The 23,937-nt window shown below is 40.7% G+C and overlaps 1 protein-coding gene and 1 long non-coding RNA gene across 6 annotated transcripts in view; one reads left to right on the plus strand and one right to left on the minus strand.

Moving 5' to 3' along the window:
* Nucleotides 1-10,682, minus strand: part of LOC147832892 (uncharacterized) — a 599,182-nt gene extending 588,500 nt beyond the window's left edge. Inside the window, exon 1 of the long non-coding RNA XR_015515193.1 lies at nt 10,578-10,682. This is a non-coding gene — a long non-coding RNA (uncharacterized LOC147832892). The remainder of the gene's footprint in view (nt 1-10,577) is intronic.
* The window catches only part of lekr1 (Leucine-, glutamate- and lysine-rich protein 1), a 268,106-nt gene extending 249,639 nt beyond the window's left edge, over nt 1-18,467 (plus strand). For 3 of the 5 annotated variants that reach the window (XM_087293331.1, XM_087293330.1, XM_088651283.1), the window contains one exon: nt 17,834-18,467. In XM_087293331.1, coding sequence (XP_087149457.1) covers nt 17,834-18,256 — 423 coding nt within the window. In that variant the 3' untranslated portion in view covers nt 18,257-18,467. Of the gene's footprint in view, nt 1-11,552; nt 13,299-17,833 lie in introns of those variants that run through there. The other 2 variants (XM_087293332.1, XM_088651284.1) reach the window with 2 other exon arrangements.
* The last annotated feature ends 5,470 nt before the right edge of the window (nt 18,468-23,937 follow it).

A 23,937-nucleotide genomic window follows, 5' to 3' on the forward strand; every position in this document is an offset into this window, starting at 1 on the left:
GCGTTGGCATGTATGTATGTGTGTGTGTATATATATATGTATGTATGTGTGTGTGTGTGTGTGTGTGTGTGTGTGTGTGTATATATATATATATATATATATATATATATATATATATATATATATATATATATATATATAATACACAACATTATAATTCTTTACATAAAATTACTAAAGACAAAAGAAAAGGCGACATGATCCAACAAACTAATAGAAGACTATTTGGGCAAACACTGCTGTATTGTTTTTAACCACTTCTTAAGAACACTACTAAAATATTTATAGGTAAATAATTTCACTGTTTGGCTCCCTTTACAGAGAAAACAGATTGACCAAATGAGGTCTTACACTTTGGCATTAGACAGTCACTATTAGCAGTAGCCCGTGTGACTCTGTGAGAGGTTTGATGCCTGCTGATTAGATCAGAAAACAGCATTGCAACATGATTCTTTCAACATTGAAAAAACTATTTAAGGTAATTAAATTTAATAAAACTATCAAAACTAAAAATATTATGTTTACAGAAAACTTCACAATGACGTCATCACATAGGCTTTAAGTCCATAATTTTAACTGCTTGTTTCAATATGGAGTCAATAGGCTTCAATGAAGTTAAAGAGGCTTGTGACCATGATGTAATGCAATACGTCAAGTGAGAGAATGTCATTGTGTGCATGTACACATGTATTTTTAACAGGGCTATCAAATTTTAAATTAATATCTAGAGTTATGCCAAGATAATAAATTCATTCACTTCTTTGATAACTTTATTTCTTTCCCTGCATTCACCCAATCAGCCAGCAATTTTCATGCAGGACAATAAGCCCTGTGACATTAGTAATGTAATTAGATGAAAATACAGATATATTCATATAGCCAGTCCTGATCCAAACCTGGACGAATCTCTGGAAAACCCTTGATGAAAAAGTTACTTAGTAACTTAAGTCACAAAAGAATTCATGCATCCACGAGTCTTTCAAATTGCTGTTGGGTGACTTTACGCTACTCCAATTTTATTACATTGCAGAGGCTTGTCAGCTTAACAGTATCTACACGCATGACATCTCTTAACTGATATTTAGCCTTTTTTCTCTTTACTCCTTTACGCCATTAAAAACATTGCTTAAATTATATATGAAATCCCTCATTAGTAGTGGATGCAACTGGATAATCAGTATTTTGATCTCTATATAGCAACTCAAATGACTCTCTTTAAATCCAAATTATGTGTTAAATGTTCATCCATGGCTTTTCTGTTTTCCAAGCTTTGTTTTTCATTATATTGTCTGTATATCTGTTCTACTTCACTTTTTATTCCTTTAACAAAAAATAAACTGTTTTCTGTTTAGCTGTTTTTGAGAGGAATGTCAAAATTCAACGTTGTGTTTCAGTTCAATTTATATGACATTATTTGACTCAATTCTTGTGTTTTTCCATATTTAACTGAACATCTGCTTGCAACAACCCAACATTTTTGAGTGTAATGAGAATCTGGTCCGGGGAATAAGGTTTAGTGTCTTTGAAACTGTGAAAACCTGTAATTTGCATTAAGCTTAAAGGGGTGGTCCACTACGATATCATATTTTAAACCTTAGTTGATGTTGTAGCTGTGTGAACATAAACAACATCTCTGAATGGAATATGCCCAAAGTTCAATGCAAAGGGAGACATTGGCTTTTACAGATTTAGATTAGCAAAGGCTACAGTTAATAACGTTTGGTGACTACAACTACATCAGGGTTAGTGAGATCACAAACCCAACAGGTTACGTGCATACACCACACACAGTGAAGGGGCATTATCAGAGGCACTTTAATGTTATAGCAGAGAAAGCCTACATGTTGTCCAAATGCTACTATTTGCACAGAGCTTGTTCTGTTTCTGTCCTATGGGCTTCCAAAGGATGTGACACAAAGAGATTAGTGTTAACAATTCAATTTTAGGTATGTTCCAGTGAATTATAAAAAAATAGAAAGAGCTAGCATTTGACAAAGGAGAGCTTCCAGAATCTCCCCCAGTTCAGTGCTGAATTCAGCTAAAAACTCCTCAAAGGAGGAACATCTCCAGCCACAATAGAAGAAGTTGTGAGCCACACATGTGATTGTGAGCCACAAGATTATAAGTATTTTTATTTGTTAAAATTGATCTGTTACATGCACAGTTTCTAGTGTTAATGGTATGTTATAGCAAGGACGTGAACAAGGGTGTAAACAACGGGAAATGCTGTTTGGCACTGTTAACAGTTTAGCTACAAATTAATATTTATCCATCAAACCCTTGTAAACACACACAATCTTCAATAGCGCCGCAATGTCTTTGGTACTTATACATGTTTATACTCTGAATTTATATGAAAGACACTTGTCAGATTTTATTTTAGTCTTTATTTGTTTATTTTATGTCTTTATTTTATGTTTAATTCAGGCTCACACTAATACGACTACACTTACTAACAGTATTTACACAGCATAGGTACAGCACTAGTGACTGGACGTGACTCTTCCTGGTGACATGGAGCCAATCCGTAAATCACAGCACATTATGTTAGCTGACCAATCAGAGCCTCTTAAGGGCGGCTTTTGGAGGAACTAGGAAATATGCCGTTTTCATGTTAGCTGAGTAGCTGTATACAATCAAAGTAAGATATACGTATGAAAAAATAACATTTTTCTTTAAAAATAAAGCATGAGCACACATTGCTTTGCACCTTATAAACACAACCAAGCCTTAAAAATACACTCTAGCCTCCCCACCCCACACACTTTAAAACATCTCATTTATGTTTTTGCTAATCAGTAACACATTTGCTTAATTATTTCAAGGCATCTCTTATATAAGCCAGAATATCTGTGACCTCTTAGCCATTTGTCATCAAGCTCATGAATCTCCATTTCCCCTGAGTGTTTGCTCTCTCAGCCTCAGTGTGGTCTGATGCTGTGATATAAACTCTCTGTGGCTTCATTTTTTAGACGAGGAGAGGAGTGAAGCAAAGGTCACTGTGTCGACACAGATGCCTGTATGGCGTTTGACCTTTACTGACACACACACCGCACACACATACACTTTGGTCTCTGTGGTCCTGTTAGAGACTGTATGCTTTGTTGAGCAGAAGGGTGTATGTGTGGGTAGATGAGTCTTCATGCATGGCTGATGTGTGGGTATTTTGCTGCAGGGAAGAAGTGTATGCTTTCGATTAACGCTGGTTGCACGTAAGCTAAATCCAAATTGGGATAACCACACACATTTATCGCATTTTAGCATTTATAAAAAGGTTTACTGCTTTGCCGGTCAATGCAGTTTATTGCAATGTATGCAATAATTGACAACAGGAAATGTGTTGGAATGCACACTATAAGAGAAAATCCTTTTGTTGTTGTTGTTGTTCATTTAGCCATCATTTAGTGACCCCAGTGCTCAAAATAGCAATTAAATATCTAAAATAATTATCTTTATTGATGTATTGCAGCTGCATTTCCAGATAAATTCAGAATCATTCATTCATTTAATAATTAATTCATTTCAAGACTTCACACTTAACTGATGATTGATAATAAAGTGTATTTGGCATGCTGTCCTGGGAGAAAGCCCTGAGCTCAGAATATCCTCTAGCCCGGGGCTCCCTCATGTTTGAAGAGAGGACAGTTTGAGCTTAGGTATGTCTCGAGAACTACCCTGCTTGTGAACGTGCTGAAATATGTCTGGCTAAGAGTTGTCTTAAGATGTTAATTTGGAGTAGTCAATTTACTTATTGTGTATGTCTTTGGATGGTGGAGTGAAACTGGGAAACCCGGGGGAAACTCATGTGAACATGGGGAGAACATGCAAACGCACAGAAACAAAGACCAGCTAACTACTGGGCTACCATGCTGCCCTGTGAGAGAAGGGGAGGAGTAGGGGTGGAAGGGGGAATTCTTCAAGACAAAGATGACTGGAGTGGAAAACTCTAGTTATTTATAAATAAACCACACTTCTTCTTGTTTTTAAGTTTTTTTTGTTTGTTTTTTAACCTTATTTTGTTTTGTTTTGTTTAAATGGTTTTTATAATAGTTTTTATTCGAATAAAAGAACTGTTATTATTCTATGGTAGAAATAAAAACAACGAATCTTGACACTGTATCTTGTATGTTTACTATTTAAAAATGTATGACTTAGGTCTGTGCAAAATTTCTCCAGAACCAGTTTTATAAGCTTATTTATAACCACAGGAAAGAAATACTTGACTCTGACCATATTTGGAATGGTCATGAATATTAATGAGCTAAAGAGTGTCATTTTAAATCTCATGGGGGGATTAAATGTTCTTTTTTTATTTATTTATTCACTTATTTATAGAATTGTTATGTTACATCTTAAATTACTGACTAAATGCCGTAATATACTGATGATGTATACACATCACCTAATCTTTGACGGATAATGGTTTCTGCGCCAAATGAAAAGCTACTGTACATGAAAGCTCAGTTGCATACATCATCCTTGGTGGGGCTTCTTGATGGATAATCGAACTACCCAAACTGTAAGTTGATACTATCACTTAAATGCATCTTTTAGAAGCTCTAAGGGGGGTAAGAAGATAAAAAAATAAAGATGTGACATGTAACATATCAAGTTTCATTAGTCAAACAGAACATCTGAGGCCAGCAGGGCAGAGATATGACAACTCCAGCAGAATAGCAGATATATGAGTACAGAGTCAAGTTTCATTTGGATAATGGGTAGTCCAGTCAGAACAACATTGAATAGTTCAAAGATCACAACAGGTGTGGAGGCAGCAGTGGGGAGTCCTGGACCTGAAAGGCGATCAGTATGCTTGATCAAAAAATGTGCATAAAAATAACACAAAGGTGCTTTTATTATTTCTATATCTAAATTCCTAAACTTTTTTTTTTTTTTTGTGAAACTGCTGTTGTATATCAATATATCCAAATTACATTTTTCTCAAACGATGAAAAACTGGCAAGAGTGGCAGTTAAAATTTATTGCATTTATCACACCATTAATAAAGTTGTATACAGTGCTCAATGCAGATGATTGCAACAATTTATTTGGAGGATCAAGGAGACCCAGTAAATTTGTAATCTGAAAGTCCGACATCTGTCCTGTATTAGTAAATTGATTTAATCTTGCGGAGCACACAATGAGTTATTCTGTCACCACATTTCACATAACTGAAACTGTAGCGAGGTGGCCAGTCCATCTCTTGTTAAGAAGTATATCTTTTTTTTTTGTTGGTTTATGAAAAAAAATAAGTAGAGAGAATTGCACATATTAAGAAAATCTTCTAGCTCGCTATCAGATGAAATTGCTTTTACCACCACCAAATGCAGCTGGTGGTTAAAACAATGCACATTGGGCAGTTAGTCTTGCAGAATTTTTGGCATTATACCAGTTTTGTTTTCCAGACATAACATTTGCTCCATCATAACGATGGCTTAAAATCCTTTCAAAAGTGAAGCCAGAATTTGTTAGTTCAGTAATCAGTTGTTCAGTTAACAACAAGGCATCACATTTTTTTTTTGCTTGTGATCATGTTTAGCAGTCTCGCCCCTAGACGATAACAGTCATAACCATATCTCAATACAATGGATTTCACATCCAGTGCGTTTCTTAGTTCCATCTACTTTTAGTGTGCATAACAAATCACTGATTGCTTTTACAATGTGTTATTTCATAATATTGCTCTTTAGATATACAATTATTTATTTTCAGATGTCAAGTCAATGTATATGTGGCATTACAGCCTGATCCCATCAGGAAAATGTTACCATTGTTACAGTTTGTCAGTTTAGTGGTTAATTCATACGAGTTCATGTCACGGTTGCAGGTTTGTGCGCTCTTCCGCAATGTGTGATCATGTGGGGTTGTTTTGTTTTTGTGGCCCATGTGTATTGTTTTGGTCACGTGGCCTTACGTCACTCCGCTGGATTGATTATTCGCCAGCTGATATACATCATCGTGACTATATAAGTGCTACGTGTTTAGTGTTCATTGTCAGTTCGTTACGTGTGCTCATGTGTGTCTTTCTGTCTGTGCTCAGGACCGTGAGGAGTTTCTGCTAGAGCCTGATTTCCAGTTTGATTCCTGTCCTGTTCCCCTAGCCCTAGCACCGCACTCTTTTGTTGCACCTGTTTTTTGAGTTTGACTGTGTCTAATAAATTTCTTTGTTCACTCGCAATTGGATCTTTCCGAACATTTATTTGAGTGTGACAAAACGAACTGACCTTTACCATGGATCCAGCGAGTGCTTCACAGATATCGGAGTTCCTTACTACTAGCAACGCCAGGATTGATCGCCAGGATGAGGCTTTGGCCACGACTGCACAGGCTATCCAGACCTTGGTTGGTCAGGTGTCATTACTGACTACTCAGGTCCAATAGCTGATTTCCGGAGCAACACAAGAGGAGCCTGCACCAGTTCCGGAGGTGATACCTGCGCCGGTGACTGCCAGTGCTAACGTTGGCGTTGGTCGCTCAGTTGAGCCTCGCCTTCCTCCGCCGACCTGCTATGCTGGGGAGCCTCACTTATGCCGGTCCTTCTTGTCCAAATGCTCCCTGTACTTCTCCCTGCAGCCATCTTTGTTTTCCTCAGAGCAGTCCAAGGTGGCATTCGTAATCACCCTCCTTTCGGGAAGGGCTGCTCAATGGGGAACCACAGCATGGGAGAAGAAATTACCCTGTTGTTCTTCGTTCGACCTGTTCTCTAAGGAACTCAAAAAGGTCTTTGATCGGGCCGCCTCTGGGAGAGAGGCTGCTCGAGTCCTCGCTGAGCTCGCCAGGGGAATCGGAGCGTGGCGGACTATTCCATTGAGTTCCGCACTTTGGCTGCTGAATCCGGCTGGAACGCGGAGGCTCAATGGGACATGTTCCTTCATGGCCTTTCTGATCGTCTTCAGGATGAGATCTACTCCCTAGATCTTCCCAAGACTCTCGACGAGCTGGTGGATTTGGCCATCTGGGTGGACTCCAGACTGCTTCGCCGTGAGAGTCGCATGCGGCAAAACAGGTTTCCGGATCCTGTCCCTGACACGCCGGTCTCCGATGGCACCGGAAGTTGGGAGCGTTGACCCGGAACCTATGCAGTTGGGCAGATCCCGCTTGTCCGTACAGGAGAAGCGCCGGCGAAGAACGGAGGGACTCTGTCTTTACTGCGGTGGGGCGGGGCATCGGGTGGCTTCCTGTCCCGTAAAAGTCAACACCCATCAGTAGGTAAGAGGTTACTGATGGGTGAAATTAATTTGGACAAATCCTCTCCTCTACGTCTGCCACAATTCTGCCCGTCTCCTTATCATGGGGTTCCAGAACTCAAGACACACAGGCGCTCGTCGATTCCGGGGCGGAGGGAAACTTCATTGACTCTAGTTTCACTTTCAGTTTTAAACTTCCGGTTATTGCACTGTCACAACCCATTGCAGTACGCGCACTCAGCGGACTTTCCCTTCCCACCATCACTCACTCCACTAAACCCATAAAGCTGATCACGTCTGGAAATCATGTTGATCACATTTCATTTTTTTTACAGACTGTTCTAACACACCAGTGCGCATGGACCTGTCAAACGTGCCCAGTGAGTACCTCGACCTGAAGAGAGTGTTTAGTAAGTCTTGAGCTGCTTCTCTGCCTCCTCATCGTCCCTATGACTGTGCAATAGACTTATTGCCAGGTACGTCTCCGCCTAAAGGCAAGTTATACTCTCTTTCTATTCCTGAGAGGGAGGCCATGGAGAAATATATTTCTGATTCTCTAGCGGCCAAGATCATATGGCCCTCTTCTTCACGACGGGGGCGGGGTTCTTTTTCGTGAAAAAGAAGGATTGGTCTCTTAGACCCTCCATTGACTATCGAGGGCTGAACAGCATCACGGTGAAGAATACGTATCCTTTGCCGCTGATGTCTTCAGCGTTCGAGCGTCTGCAGGGGGCTTCGTTTTTCACGAAATTATCGTTTTATTCGCAATTTCAGCCAGCTCGCCGCTCCTCTGACGTCCTTGACCTCCTCCAAAACTCCCTTCAGGTGGTCGAGTGCAGCACAGGCTGCATTCTCCAATCTGAAGAGCCGCTTTGTTTCAGCTCCCATTCTAGTGACACCTGATCCCTCCCGGCAGTTTGTGGTGGAGGTTGATGCGTCGGAGGTGGGGGTGGGCGCTATCCTGTCCCAGCGCGCCACCTCTGATGACAGAATTCATCCATGCGCGTTTTTCTCTCATCGATTATCTCCCGCAAAACGAAACTACGACATTGGTAATAGGGAGTTGTTGGCGGTCAAACTCGCTTTAGAGGAGTGGCGTCATTGGTTGGAGGGTTCGGGGGTTCCCTTTATCGTTTGGATCGATCATAAAAACCTCGAATACATCAGGTCCGCCAAACGACTCAGCTCCAGGCAGGCTCGGTGGGCATTATTTTTCGGACGTTTCGACTTTACCATCTCTTATCGGCCGGGTTCCAAAAACATCAAACCCGACGCGTTATCCCGTCTTTTTGATTCTTCCGAGCGCAATACGTCTCTTGAGCCCATCGTTCCCCAGAGGATTTGTATTTCTGCTGTGACATGGGAGATCGAGAGCAGGGTCCGCACAGCCCTGGATGGGGTAACGCCCCCGGCCGGATGCCCACCCAGTTGTTTGTTTGTGCCGGAGGGGATTCGGTCTGACGTCATTCGATGGGGACATTCCTCCAAAGTGGCTTGTCATCCGGGGGTGAGTCGTACATTATTTTTAGTTAAACAGCGATTCTGGTGGCCAGCTATGGCACGGGACATACGCGAGTTTGTTTTGGCCTGTTCCGTTTGTGCTGTTTCTAAGACTTCTAATCGCCCTCCTGCTGGACTCCTTCAGCCGCTGTCAGTGCCTTCGAGACCCTGGTCGCACATTTCGCTAGATTTCGTCACCGGGCTCCCGCCGTCTGGTGGCAATACGGCTGTTTTGACCGTTGTGGACCGGTTCTCGAAGGCAGCTCATTTTATTCCTCTGCCCAAATTACCCTCAGCCAGAGAGACAGCGGATGCTGTCATTAATCCATCTTTCGCATTCATGGCCTCCCGACGGACGTGGTTTCTGACAGGGGGCCCCAGTTTGTCTCTAAATTTTGGAGAGAATTTTGTCATTTATTGGGAGCGACTGTAAGTCTTTCTTCTGGGTTTCATCCTCAGAGTAACGGACAAACCGAAAGGGCAAACCAAGATCTCGAGCGCATGTTACGTTGTTTGGTTTCCCAGAATCCCTTCTCTTGGAGTCAGCAGCTCCCATGGGTGGAGTACGCACACAATTCATTACCAGTGTCGGCTACGGGCCTTTCTCCGTTTCAGTGTAGTTTAGGTTACCAGCCACCAGCTTTTCCCAGTCTGGAATCCGAAGTCGCGGTCCCCTCCGCCCACGCCTTTGTCCAGAGGTGTCGACGCACTTGGAACAGGGCCAGACAGACCCTCCTCCAAGTGGGTGCGCGCACCAAGGCTAAAGCCGATCGCCACCGGTCGAAGCCTCCCGTTTACGTCGTCGGTCAAAAAGTGTGGCTTTCAACTAAGAATATTCCCTTGCGTTCCGTATATAATAAACTTGCACCCAAATTTATTGGCCCATTCACTGTCATCAAGATCATTAGTCCGGTGGCAGTCCGCCTCAAACTTCCTCCAGCGTACAGGAGAATTCATCCCGTGTTCCATGTTTCCAAATTAAAGCCCGTTTTTCATACGGCGATTAATCCGGGGAGACCGTTTATTCGGTTAAGCGCATTCTGGACTCAAGACGGAGGGGGCGAGGATTTCAGTACTTGGTGGACTGGGAAGGTTATGGTGCGGAGGAGAGGAGTTGGGTCCCTGCAAAGGACATATTGGATCACTCTCTTATCGATGATTACAATCGCCAGGTAAGCGCTTCTGGGAGCACCAGGAGGTGCTCTTGAGAGAGGGGTAATGTCACGGTTGCAGGTTTGTGCGCTCTTCCGGAATGTCTGTGTGATCATGTGGGGTTGTTTTGTTTTTGTGGCCCATGTGTATTGTTTTGGTCACGTGGCCTTACGTCACTCCGCTGGATTGATTATTCGCCAGCTGATATACATCATCGTGACTATATAAGTGCTACGTGTTTAGTGTTCATTGTCAGTTCGTTACGTGTGCTCATGTGTGTCTTTCTGTCTGTGCTCAGGACCGTGAGGAGTTTCTGCTAGAGCCTGATTTCCAGTTTGATTCCTGTCCTGTTCCCCTAGCCCTAGCACCGCACTCTTTTGTTGCACCTGTTTTTTGAGTTTGACTGTGTCTAATAAATTCCTTTGTTCACTCGCAATTGGATCTATCCGAACATTTATTTGAGTGTGACAGTTCAGTTCTATGGAAATGCATGATTTTAAAAAGGAGGCGTGGCACCCAACCCTGCCCCTAAACACAACCTTCATTGTGGGATAAGCAAATCATATTATATTGTACAGATGCTGTTAAATGTGCACTCTGCTGTGGCAACCTCTGAAATAGACACTTAGGGCGTACTCACACTATGTCCAGTTGACTTGAACAGGGCCAAACCCATGCTTGCCCCCCCTCCCGTCTCCCCCAACCGCCCGCACTCACATTACATTTGGGCCTGGGCACGATGAAAGTGTCAGTGTCATCAAGATGAAAAGTCCTGACATCATTGTTTATGAACAAGATTGGCTTTGTCATGTTATCATTATGACAGTTTACTCTGTAATTTTTGGTTAGACTTCCTGAAATTGCTCTAGACAGAACTATATACAATTTGCACAGCCATTTGAAAACTACAGTAAAAGTTAGACAATACTGTATTTAGTGAGATATCTGAGTGCAAGACACTGAATATGTATGTTTCACATTTTTACTGCTAAATTATCCACAGCATTGTGCAAAATAACAAATACACCATTATTTACAGCAAACACAAACTCCCTTTGGGTAGAGCTGTGCATAACTGTATACAATATTACAGTACATATTGGAACTGAACCTACAACACACAGGTCTGTACATCATTCCTGCACATCCAGACTTTCCTCTCTGTCTGGCCACATTCATCTGCATCACAGTGAATATCATCTCTTGCAATGCATCAATGACAGTATCTCCTCGAGTGGTGAATCCACCCTCTGCAGGACTCAGCTGTGATGTCATCCATGGACACTAGCAGGGTCATTTGGGTATGTGGATGCCGTTCATATACCTTCCAACTCCAAGAAGAGAACAATTCCTCTATTGGATTCAGAAATGGTAAGTAGGGAGGGAGATATTCCATCAGCATCCTATCATGTTTGGCAAACCACCATCTGACAACATCTGAGAGGTGAAAACGCACATTATCACAAACAACAACATGCTTATTTAAATGATCCCCAGTTAGACCCCTCTCATTCTCAGGATTATGTCCCTGTAAAGAGTGTCTAAAAAAGTCAGCAGATGTTGTGTGTTGTATCAACAGAAATGGGGTATGTGGGTGAAGATGTCTTTTTCTGAGATAGCTGCCACATAGTAATATTTGCTCCTTGTTGGCCTGGGACATCTATGGTTGCTCTGTTTAATGCGATTCCTTCCACGTCTTCTACCTTTTTCCAGATTGAAACCCGCCTCCTCAAGATACATGAAAGTGTCCAGCGGTTCCGTGGTCTCCAGCGAGAAAAACGTTAACTGTGTAACATAATACATTTTGGACAACATATTGTACAGTATAAACTGTGAATGCACATACACAAAACTGTCAAGTGTAGTGCATAACACTACACAAAGCAAACCGTTTACAGCACTGAACATTAGAACACATACTTTACATGTTTTACCTGTACATACTGGTGGCGGATCTCCTTCACTGTGTCCCTGTTCCATTCAAAAGGCACATTGTACAATTTACATGTACATTTCCTTCTCCTGAGCACTCTGTCAATTGTAGCTATTAAAACTAATTCAATATTCGCAAAGATGTTGTCATCCTCTATAACAGCACTTTGTATCTCTCTCAACTTTATGGCATTGTTTGCAATCACTATTGCACAAATGTCTTCTTCTTGTTATGGAGTAAAAAGGGGCCCTCTTCCACCTCTGCAGAGTAAAATGACAATAAACATGGCTGATCTTTACTGTAACACTACAATACACTAAATATGTGATGCAGTAAAGCTGTAAGTCTAAATGTAAAAAGTGATAAGTTCTTGTCCCACTGCAAGCTTCATGTATGACACGATGACATTACTGCATTAGTGAATTTACAGTGGTTCATCCAATATGTGGCTGCACCCTTCGACCAGCCTCAGCCATTATGAAGCTGTGATTAACAACATGATCCACATTTGTAGCCCTGATTTCATTGGGAATACGCCTATGTATTTGGCCTCTTCTTCCTCCCCTTCCTACCTGCAACTTCACCCCTCTTCCAGGAGGCTGACTTTTAATTTCTGTGTCACAGTATTGTAGAAATGGTGTACACTGTGTCCTGCATGGTTCATATATGCTTGTGAATTGGGAGTTTATGGGATTCAGTTCTGAATGATTGTAGAGAAGTGGCTTATCATTTGGTGCAACTAATGCTTCACACACCCATTCTCATCAGTGAAAGCTGAGTTTCACCTAAGAGAAACTGTTAAATTTAGAAGAAATTTTCAGAAAAAAAAAAAGATTTAAATTTAATCAAATTAGCTTGATAGATTTTAAAAACTAGCTCACCACTTTTTTAATGTAATGACTCAAGTAAATTAGGACTATTAGTTTTATATGGAGTGACTATTAATCATTCACAAGTTTAAGTTAGTTTTGACTGACATTACATAAGCAAATGATAATTTGTTGGGGGAAATGAGAAACTGCTACTATGATGTGCACTAATGACTAAATGCTGTGGAGGTTGAAGTAAATGTTGTGCAAATATAAATAGTGTTGAGAAAAATACACCAAGGCGACTGAGAAAAACTATACTTATCTTATATGAATCTTTTTTTTTTTCCCAATTGCCCTGATTTTCACTAGAATGTTACACTAATAGGATTTACCTGAGATTGAAAAAACAATGTTGTTTGAGGCTCACGATATGACATTTCTAGGTATATCCAGATTTTCATTCTTTGGCACCTTAAAAGAAAAAAGGTATCTAAAAAACAACTGATTACACCGTGCGAGTGAGTGGTGAGAAATATTAAAGGCATGCAACCAATGTCACATTATGCACTTAAGTACCTTGTGTTCACATGTCATGATATCAGTATATCTATTAACAACTCTCAAAAATGTTTTTATTTTTTTTTTATCTGTGATGCAATGAATTAAGGCAGTTTTGGGGGCAAAATATTATCTAATAAAGCATTTATGTGGATTTAGAAAATTTATTTTATTATTTATTTATTTATTTTTTCATTTTAAATGGACCTTTATAGTAAATGTGTGTGTGTGTGTGTGTGTGTGTGTGCGTGCGTGCGTGCGTGCGTGTGTGTGTGTGTGATTTTGCTATATGGTCAAATTTGGGTTGATTCATTTGTATGTTGCAGTATCTTGTCATAACCACAAGATGACACTGTTTATCCAAATGATTGTAAAGTTTTTATTTTGTTTTTATTTGAATGGTTATGGCTTACAGCAAATTTGATATTTCAGAATAATCAGAATATGTTCTCAGAGATAAATAAAATATACATTTATAAAACAAACATTTGATATGTTCAATTATGCACTGCATAATTTTACATGAATTAATGCTTCAGTGTGGTGTGGCGTGTATGTGATCAGCCTGTGGCTCTGCTTATTGAAGCCCAGGCTGATTTTAAAGGGGATTTATGCGTCCTTAAATTTCACATTTATAATGCCTCCTAGTCACTGACATTATTTTTAGATTAAATGGTGTGAAACCTCTAATGGCAAGCACACCTTATTTATAAAGCACAATTTTACACAACCATATAGTTGATTCAAAGTGCTTTACAACAATAATAAAATAAAATATAAATTAGAATAAAAAATATAAGAAAAATTATATATGTAAAAGCTGAAATACAGGTAGAAAATAACATGAATGCAAGTCTTCAAAATTAGATTAAAAAGGATTCATTGATGATGTCCTGTTGTTCAGAGGGAGCTTTGGGGCTGTAACACTGAAAGCTTGATCACCTTTTGATTCGCTGTAAGACTGAGGGAGAGAAAAAAGAAACTGACCTTAATGGCCTGCAAGCTGTATTTGGCCATATATAGATGCATGACCATGTTTGTAAACATTCAGGATGCATCCGATGCTCGAGCAGGGAGGTGGCAGAAAAAACCAGTAGCGCCAGCATTTACAGCGAGGGAATGACCATAATTGAGTCCTTCAGGCTTGTTTGAAACCTAAAAGTAAGTGTGTTGGAGCAGGGTTGGAACTAAACTGGGCAGGGCTTCGGCCCTCCAGAAATTGAGTTTGACACCCCTGTTCTGAGACAATCGCGAAAACAGGCGCACTACCGCATTTTAGAATAAGGTCAATATATATATATAGATATATATTATATATGATATATGATATATATATATTATAGATATATAAATATATATATATATATATAGTTTGCTGTTGTATTAGAGATAAGTTATTTTGATTATATATATATATATATATATATATATATATATATATATATATATATATATATATATATATATATTATTTACATAATGCTTTCAGCGTGTTATAACAGCTTGTCACCCAGTGAAAGCACAGTGATTCGGCAAAATTTACATTGTACTCTTCAGTTTCAGATATACATACATATACACATATAGCATGTTTGGAATCTGAGAAGTGTTGAATTAATTTTTGTACTGGACTTATTTGACCACTAGATGGCAATGTTTCACCAGAAGATTGTAGCTGGCAACATCATAGAGGCAGGTTCTGGACCTCAGTCTTCTGTTTTGTTAGTTAAGGAAACTCCCTGATCTGCAGTGAGAATCTAACACACTCACTGTCACGGGTATTTTCCTGCGCTTACGTCAGCATCCATCTGCTCTGGAGTCATTCCAAATGGAGTTTCCCAGTATGGGGTTTTCAAGCACGTGAAGGCTGAGCAAATGTACCCGACATAACACTTTCCACATAAAATATTGCACGGGCTGTTTTGTTGAAAAAAAGTTTAATTTATACGTGTGTCCTCAACTGTATGATAGCCTCCAGTGAGTGTTTACATTTATACTTTACACTTGTGACCTACACTGAAAAAAGCAATAAGTGTATGTTACTTTCAAAAAAAAAAAAAATTTAACTTAATTTTATAATTATCCACATAGTCAGTTAACTTAATAGTTGTCAATTTGTAACTTTCAATACCATGGATATACTCATTTAATTAATGTAAAGTAAGTAATCAATTTTATTATATATTTAATATGTTTTAAATCCAGCAAATACAACATATCTCAGCATGTTCAATTTTCATGGTAAATTCGAGAAAACTATAGTAGTTGCCGGTTATGTCTCTCTCACCCGTCTGTGCAGTATTTCCAGTAGATGTCACTGAAGAAGAACAGACAATAAGAGACTTACTGACTCTTTATTGCAGTCATTAGCATGTCTTGGCTTGTTACTGTATATGCTTGGCAATACATCTTTTGATATGGTGTGTAGCTCTTATTTCTTAACCATGCTGAAAAACATATCCCATAGCTATAATCCAGGATGATAGTGCAAACATTCATCAAATTGTAAAAGTGCATTCATTATGGTGTTCTTTTGTCTTTCTTATGCAACATCAATAAGTTTATTTTAATCAATAGCTGAAATCCTTCATGACTGAGATCTTTTTTTGAAGATATGAACACCTCTACTATCTTACCGGGATGTCCACTGTTTTCTCTACCACACCTTTCTCAAGACTTTCACAGGGCTTCTTGCAATTGGTGGTCATGTCCTGGACTAAGGTCAGCATTGTATACACCTTCAAAAGACTGTTTTCATTTAGCTCTCTCTTTTTTTCTAACTTATTAATTAAACGACAATATAAACCTGACCAATTACAGAATCTAAATCACTTAATGGATTAGATGAAATGGATACATAAATAATAGTTGCAGGTAACCCTTTTGAGGTAACACTTAACTTGGAGTGTTCATAAGACAATTCGAACATATAATTATGAAATTACCTGAATAGGAATAAGATTTTATGCTTAATGACAAGGGCCATGAAACCCTCCCTGTCTCAGCAGGATGTTTTTTACACCTCTAGTTTGAAAAAAGTCTGGAAAATGGGAGAGTCCAGCTTTGTTTAGGGGAGAGTCGATTGGCGAAAGAGGGAAAGGTTTGCATGAAAAAGGGAATTTCATTACGTGCACATGGTGATAGACCATGACTACATTACATTGGACATCAGTAATGGAATTATTTGCCTTAATCTAAATAAGACAATAATATGATTGTTTACATGTGTTGCTTTCTGAATGTTTATTTCATGATCCCATTTTACATTATGGCAAATAGATCGATTAACATCATTGCGTTACCACGCTATACACATTTCCTCCGGAGTTTCATGTAATTTCAGGTGTTTCATCACTAATTTGTTGATTTTAACTGCAGTTTGGCACTTTCACTTTCCTTCAGCAATATTTCATGCATGCCCTCAATGACAAACAAAATACTGGATGCCAGGAACTGCTGGAAGAGTGTAGTTTTAAGAGGCGGAGTGTTATTCGGCATGGAATTTGATGCCACATGCCGAATGGGAAAAAAAAAAAACTCTGCATTTCTCGGTAGATGCAGAGAATAACATTAAACAGCCAAGTGTTTACAGACTATCCTGTCACAAAATGCGGCAAAAATCATACACGGCAAAAACTCTACATAGTGATAATAGTTTGATTTAAGGTGTTTACATGTTTACGTTGGGAGCAGCATTTACAGTGGATCTTTCAGTCCAAAATATTGTAGTGATACCACCGTAAACTTAGTAACTAAGTAATATTGACTAAGGTACTGTATGTCTTTAAAAAATGATAGAGTATTGCTGACAATATTAACTAACTTTGCCATCTGAATAAACATAAACAATGAACATTAATCGCACACTTACTAAATCCGTAAACAGGACAATCAACATGAACTGGAACCGGGTCTTTTTTTTTTTTTTAAAGAAGATGAGTGGCAAATCCGGATTTCACCAATTGAAGATGCGAAAAGCTCTCGGGTAGAAAAAATGTTCCTTACAAACATATTTTTATCATGTGTTGGTAAATGCGCAAGCTGCGCTCTCATCGCAGGGAAATGGAAACATGGGACATTTGAAGTTTTATTAAATATATGTGCCCTTTTGGGTTTTCAGCAATGTGTCACACAGTCAATGTGGGACCCTTTAAATTTAAATGCAAAGGTGGCATTAGTTGCAACATCTTTGACAACTTGACATAAATATATCAAGTTTCACTGACAAATTCAGTTTTTATCACTGACAAAAGTGATCATAAAAATTATCATGACACAATTATAATGTTTCAATCATTTTTATGACAGATTTCTGACAAAGTTATGTTGTCTTGGTAATGACAGGTTGGTATGACAAAGACAGTGACAGCTAGGTTTTGTTGTACTGGTAATGTCAAGTTTTTGAAGATATCTCACACAATGTCATCTTTGCATTTGAAAATGACATAACTGAGTGAATAACACTTACTGACAGATGTAAACAAGCATAAAATATCATGTCTTGATTATAATGGTTTTGCCACAGTCTTCTGAACACAAGTGTTACCCGTGTTGTTTTTCCCCCCTCATTGTATGCTTTAGCCAGTTTTTCCAGCCAATTTAAGTTTTCCTGGAGATGTCACTGGAAGAATTTTAGACATCTGTGTCTCTTTTTTTTCCCATGCCTTAATCAATTCTCTGTTTGCTATTAGAATTCCATTCTTGAAGAAACAGTAAGGCGTGAGTGTGAAGAGAGGGAAGAACTAACAGCGGCTCTGACCTTGGCCAAGGAACAACTTCAGGGATTCAAGCACTGCGTAACAAAACCTCATGATTCCCAGACACGCACACAACTCTCCAGATCCTCAGTGGCACACCCGGATCTCCCTGTCCCAAGACTCAATCCCAGCCGACCCCATCCTCAGTCAGGAAACCACAGCTCATTTTCCACACAGAGAAACAGACATAGTTTGTCTGGGTTGAGTTCTGATGATGTGAGTAAAAGTGCTGCATCTTGGCATGGATCATCACAACCTGCACCCACCCTCCCCAAAATCAGCAAAAAGAAAGTCACTTCTATGAACGACTTGTGCAAAAGCTTTGCCATGTTGAGAGGCAGACAAGACAAACTCTGATTCTCTCTAGAAAGACCCTTAAGCCTTGTTCATCAATTAAAAATGTTCATCATTGATCCAAAATTTACCGAAATGACCACATCCAACGTTCATAAAATTTTATATAATAATATTTTTACCAACTTTCATTGACTTTTACATCAGCATCAGTGAATTTTCAGAAGTGTAGCCCTGTAAATGCTGGCAAAAAATAAATATTTACCAAAGTAAATGGTAAGCAGATTTAGTTCTACTTTGTTGATTACAATCACGTGTCAGTGACAAACAAATACATTCATTTTGAGGCATTCATATTTTTATGTAGTGCTAAATTTGACAACATTTTCAGTTTTGATTTGACACATAACCACAAACCACAACCTGTCATCCATTCCAACATACCCACAAAAAATGTTGTTTAAATATTCCCTTTTAAAGGACAGTTCACCCCAAAAATGAAAATCTCTTTTGGGTAAACTAAATACTTTGAGAAACAGAGACCTGCAACTGTTGATGGAACTTTTTTTTTTTTTGTCATTTGTCAATTAGCAACGAGTCACGTGATTTTAGTGAAAAGTCTGTTTATGCCTGATCATCAGTTGTTTAGTTTGTTTTTTCCATATTTATTACAAAATTTGCATGTGTATAATGGCTAGTGATGTAAAATATGTACAGTATTAGCCAATCATGCATCAAACCCACGACCTTAGTGTTGTTAGAGCGTTGCTTTACAGTTTGTACAGCAGAATCATTAAGGGTGCTTTCACACTAGCACTTTTGGTCCGCACACGGGTTCGTTTGACGTCATAGTACGGTACGTTTAGCTAGTGTGAACGTGTCTTCTGAACTTATGTGCCTACCCGTGAACCGTACCCGAGTCCGCCTGAAAGAGGTGGTCTGGGGTACGGTTTATGCGAACTCTGGTACGGTTCACTTCTGATGTGAATGCAATCGTACCAAATCACGGAAGTGAACAGCCAACTGTACAACAAACTATCGTTTTCATAACATTCATTCGTGTTTGTGTGTGTGTGTGTCACGTTTCGTACCTTGGTGACACGCGCGGGACTGAGCCAGGGCAAACACAGTGATACACAGTGATGTCTGCTTGTCTCCTCCAAAAACAGCTTCTACAGACACTGTGTGATGTTCTAAATGTTTATAATATGTTTGCGGCAGATGGAGTCGCATTCTGTATGTCTGAAACCAAAAGCTTCAGTTAAAGCAGAATGACCGCGATGTGCGGAAGTTTCCTTTTGCGACCGTCACCAAGCAACGGCCATAAACAAAATAGCAGCTCGATGACGCGAGCGTACCGGGGTTCATAAGGAAAAAAGACAGCGTGAACTCAAACCAACCGAGGAGGTGGCAAGGGGAGACAATCGAACTTGGGTACGGTCCAGGCAAATGAACCAAGTGTGAAAGCACCCTAAGACTGCTAAGTTCCTTTGGCTAATTTGTGACCTCTGACCTAGAAATGTAAAGTAGTCAACATTTCATTATTCTATATGATCTTAGGTTGTCATACTGCATGAAATTTTTTTCATATCATACTGTAAGACTTCTTTTAATGCCAGACTGACACACTGCAAAAATTGCTTTTCTTGCTTAGATTTTTTGTCTTGTTTCTAGTCTAAATATCTAAAAATTCCTAAATCAAGAAGAATATTCTAGACAAGCAAAACACATTGTCTCGTTTTGAGAAATAATATGCCATTATTAAGTGAGTTTTTTCCTTAAAATAAGCAAAATAATCTGCCAATGGGGTAAGCAAAATGATCTTACATCAAAAGAAAAAACAAGATTATTTTGCTTACCCCATTGGTAGATTATTTTGATTTTTTTAAGGAAAAACTCACTTAATATTGGCATATTATTTCTCAAAACAAGACAATATGTTTTGCTTGTCTAGAAAATGCTTCTTGATATAAGAAATTTTAGATATTTAGACTACAAACAAGACAAATCTAAGCAAGAAAAGCATTTTTTTTGCAGTGCAGTGAAGATGAGGCAAACATGGACACACAAGAAAACTCATCTCAAGTTTAGTGTGACACCCCAGGATGCACAGGTCGTCAACATCATATCAAATTGATGTTGTACCTCAACGTCATGGGGATGTTGCTTTTTGTTTAAAAATAAAAATCGGATTGATGTCAGAACCCAACGTTAGGCTAATGTCAATGATCAACGTCTAAGCTAAAATCAACCAAATATTAATGTCTAATGATGTTACAGCTTGACATTGTGTAGACATTTCCACTATGATGTTTTACAAACATTAGATTTTGATTGCTCTTGCTATACCTGATGAATAAATATCAGTATTTGATGTCCATATGATGCTGGTTTTAGATATTAGCCCCTTTCACACATACAGACCTTTCTGTATGGTTGTATGTGTGAACAGGTCCTTTTTGAAAATACCGGTAAATTCGTTCTGGCTATTTTCCGGAAAGAGAAGTTGTAACATTACCGGCAATTTGCCGGAATGCTGCGCTGTGTGAATGCAGAAGGAAGATTGCCGTAATAAGCGCGTGCACGTCTAGAACGTGCTGACGTGAGACGTCTGCTTTAGCCAATCACAACAGTCAGAAGCATTTACGTCCGCGCAGTTTGTGAGAATAAAAGCCTTTGAATATTTTTCCAGACACATTTAGCTGCTAGAAGTTAATCAGATAACGTTTATATGTTCTTCTTAATGCCAACTGTGTAAATAATCATCGATGAGATGCTTATGATAAGCCGTTGTTTGTTTACCTTCAAGCTTTGCGTGTGCCTGTGAAACAGCCTGTGAGCGCCTGCACACGCACATATTATGAACATCTCGACATGCGAAAGTGATCCTGCGAAAGTTGTTCACAATATTGATCATCCAGAGTTTGTAATTTAGTCAAATGTTTACAAATACAAGCGCAGCCGTTTAAAGCTCATTTGTGGTGAATGATGTCAGAATTTACCGGTATTTTGGAATGGATGTGTGAATGCTCTTTTCCGGAAAATTTCCGTAACGTCCTCGCCTGTGTGAACAGCGCTTTTTTGAATTTCAAGAGTTCACACTTAGCTGATAATCAATAAAGCGTATTTGGCATGCTGTCCCGGGAGAGAGCCCTGAGCTCGTAATATCCTCGAGCCCGGGGCTCCCTCCCGTTAGAAGGGCGAGAGGGGAATTCGAGGTCAGGTAGGTCTCGAGAACTCCCCTGCTTGTCACCGTGAGAAGTGCAAACTCAGGTTGTATTGAGTGATAATTTGTTTTAGTCGATTGCTATGGTTTATGTTTTTGGACGGTGGGAGGAAACCGGAGAACCCGGGGAAAACCCACGCGAACACGGGGAGAACATGCAAACTCCACACAGAAACACCAACCAGCCCGATGGGTTGGACTAGCGGTGTTCTTGCTGTGAGGCAACAGTGCTAGCCACTGGGCCACCGTGTCGCCCGATCAGAAAAAGTGGGAGGATGTAGGGGTGGAAGGGGGGGAGCTTCAAGACGAAGATAACTGGAGTGGAAAACTCAGGTTATTTATAATGCTTCCGTAATCATCTAATAGGGCTGATTACGGAGCTAACAAGGAGCCAGCCGTGTTGATTATAAGCACGTGATCCTCTCGAAATTAGTTTATGAATAAACCACACTTCAAGAGTTCACACTTAGCTGATAATCAATAAAGCGTATTTGGCATGCTGTCCCGGGAGAGAGCCCTGAGCTCGTAATATCCTCGAGCCCGGGGCTCCCTCCCGTTAGAAGGGCGAGAGGGGAATTCGAGGTCAGGTAGGTCTCGAGAACTCCCCAAAAGGCAAAGGTTTTCATCTCGGGACAGCAGCCGCGTATTGAAGTGCCCCCCAAAGGCGAGAGGTCAGTGCCATATCCGGCTGCTGAATGTAAATTGAAGTGAGATAGGTTACTGCAGGAGAAAAGTTGAAACTGATTCTTAGGAGAGGCTGGGGACTCTGTTGGAGTTGGGTTCGGGGAGGCAGGGTTGGGGAGCCTAACGGAAGAAAGGAGAGTAGCAGAGGGATTTGGTGCTAGAAATAGGAAAGTAGCGGAGTAACTCAACGCTGAAAGAAGAAAAGTAGCGGAGGAACTCAACGCTGGGAAAGGGGAATGTAGTGGGTAGGGGAGAGGGGTTGTAGAGGGGGTGGAGAGAAGAGCGGAAGCATTCGACGCTGGAAGGAAGTAAAGAGGATGCGGAGGAACTCAACGCTGGGAAGAAGAGAGCATGAGATGCGGCGGAACTCGACGCTGGAAAGGTAAAGAAAAGAAACCTATGGTAATCAGAGCTCTGGGTCAACTCCGTGGGAGTTAGAGCTGTAGGATTGGACTACTACAGGAGTCTGGGAAGGGAGGGAGAGGTGGAGACTCCTGTAGGTGGTGGGCTGAGCAGGACTCCGGGGGAGTCAGAACGTGGGAAGACTCCTTGGGAGTCAGATTGGTGAGTGATGTTTTTGAAATATAGAAAGAGTAGCGGAGGAACTCAATGCTGAAAATAGTAAAGTAGCGGAGAAACTCAACGCTGAAGAAAGAAAGTAGCGGAGAAACTCAACGCTGAAAAGGGGGATTGGGAGTTAAGGGTGGGGAGAGGAGAGAAGTTGTAAGAGGGGGGAGAGGAAAGAGCGGAAGCATTCGACGCTGGAAGGAAGAGAAAGAGATGCGGAGGAACTCAACGCTAGGGAATATAGGACAGGAGATGCGGAGGAACTCAACGCTAGAAGGTAGGAAAGATGCGTATTTGGCCGGGGCGAGAGAGAGAGGGGAGGGGGGACTCCGTGGGAGTCTTAGCTCTTGGGGTAACTCCGTGGGAGTTAGAGCTGAAAGATTAGGCTCCTACAGGAGTCTAAATGAGGGAGGGGGTGGTGGAGACTCCTATAGGAGGTGGGCTGGGCAGGACTCCGGGGGAGTTTAAGCTTAGACTGGAAAGGTAAGAGTAGCGGAATACACAACGCTAGAAGGAAGTGATAGTAGCGGAGCAACTCGACGCTGAAAAAGAAAAGAAGCGGAGAAACTCGACGCTGGAAAGGGGGTAGGGAGTAAAAGATATTGAGGAGGTGGGGGGAGAGTGGGAGGGGATGGAGGAAAGAGCGGAAGCATTCGACGCTTGAAGGAAGGAAAGGAGATGCGGAGGAACTCAACGCTTTAGAACATAGAATAGGAGATGCGGAGGAACTCAACGCTAGAAAACAAGAAAGTTGTCGATTGTGGAGGGGGGGGGGGGGGGGGGGGGTTGGGGTAATTGATTGACTCCGGGGGAGTCAGGCCTTGAATGGTGATACTTAGGCTGAAGAGATGAGAGTAGCGGAAGAACAACGCTAGAAGGAAGAGATAGTAGCGGAGCAACTCGACGCTGAAAAGAGAAAAGTAGCGGAGAAACTCGACGCTGGAAAGGGGGTAGGGAGTAAAAGATGTTGAGGTGGTGGGGGGAGAGTGGGAGGGGATGGAGGAAAGAGCGGAAGCATTCGACGCTTGAAGGAAGGAAAGGAGGTGCGGAGGAACTCAACGCTAGAAAGGAGAAGAAGGAGGTGCGGAGAAACTCGACGCAGGAAGGAAGTGAAGACTGAAAAGATTTTATACTGGTAGCCTTGGGGAAAAAAGTTTTGCTCCTGTTGGGGTCGGGGTTCAGGCACTCTTGGGGGAGAGATAGGGGGAGATTATTTGCTGAACTGGGAGTGCTGAAAGAGGGGGGGGGGTGGGGGGTTGGGGAACAG

The sequence above is a fragment of the Danio rerio genome, chromosome 18 (genome assembly GCF_052040795.2).
Source record: "Danio rerio strain M-AB ecotype USA chromosome 18, GRCz13ab, whole genome shotgun sequence".
In the NCBI taxonomy this organism is placed as follows: domain Eukaryota; kingdom Metazoa; phylum Chordata; class Actinopteri; order Cypriniformes; family Danionidae; genus Danio; species Danio rerio.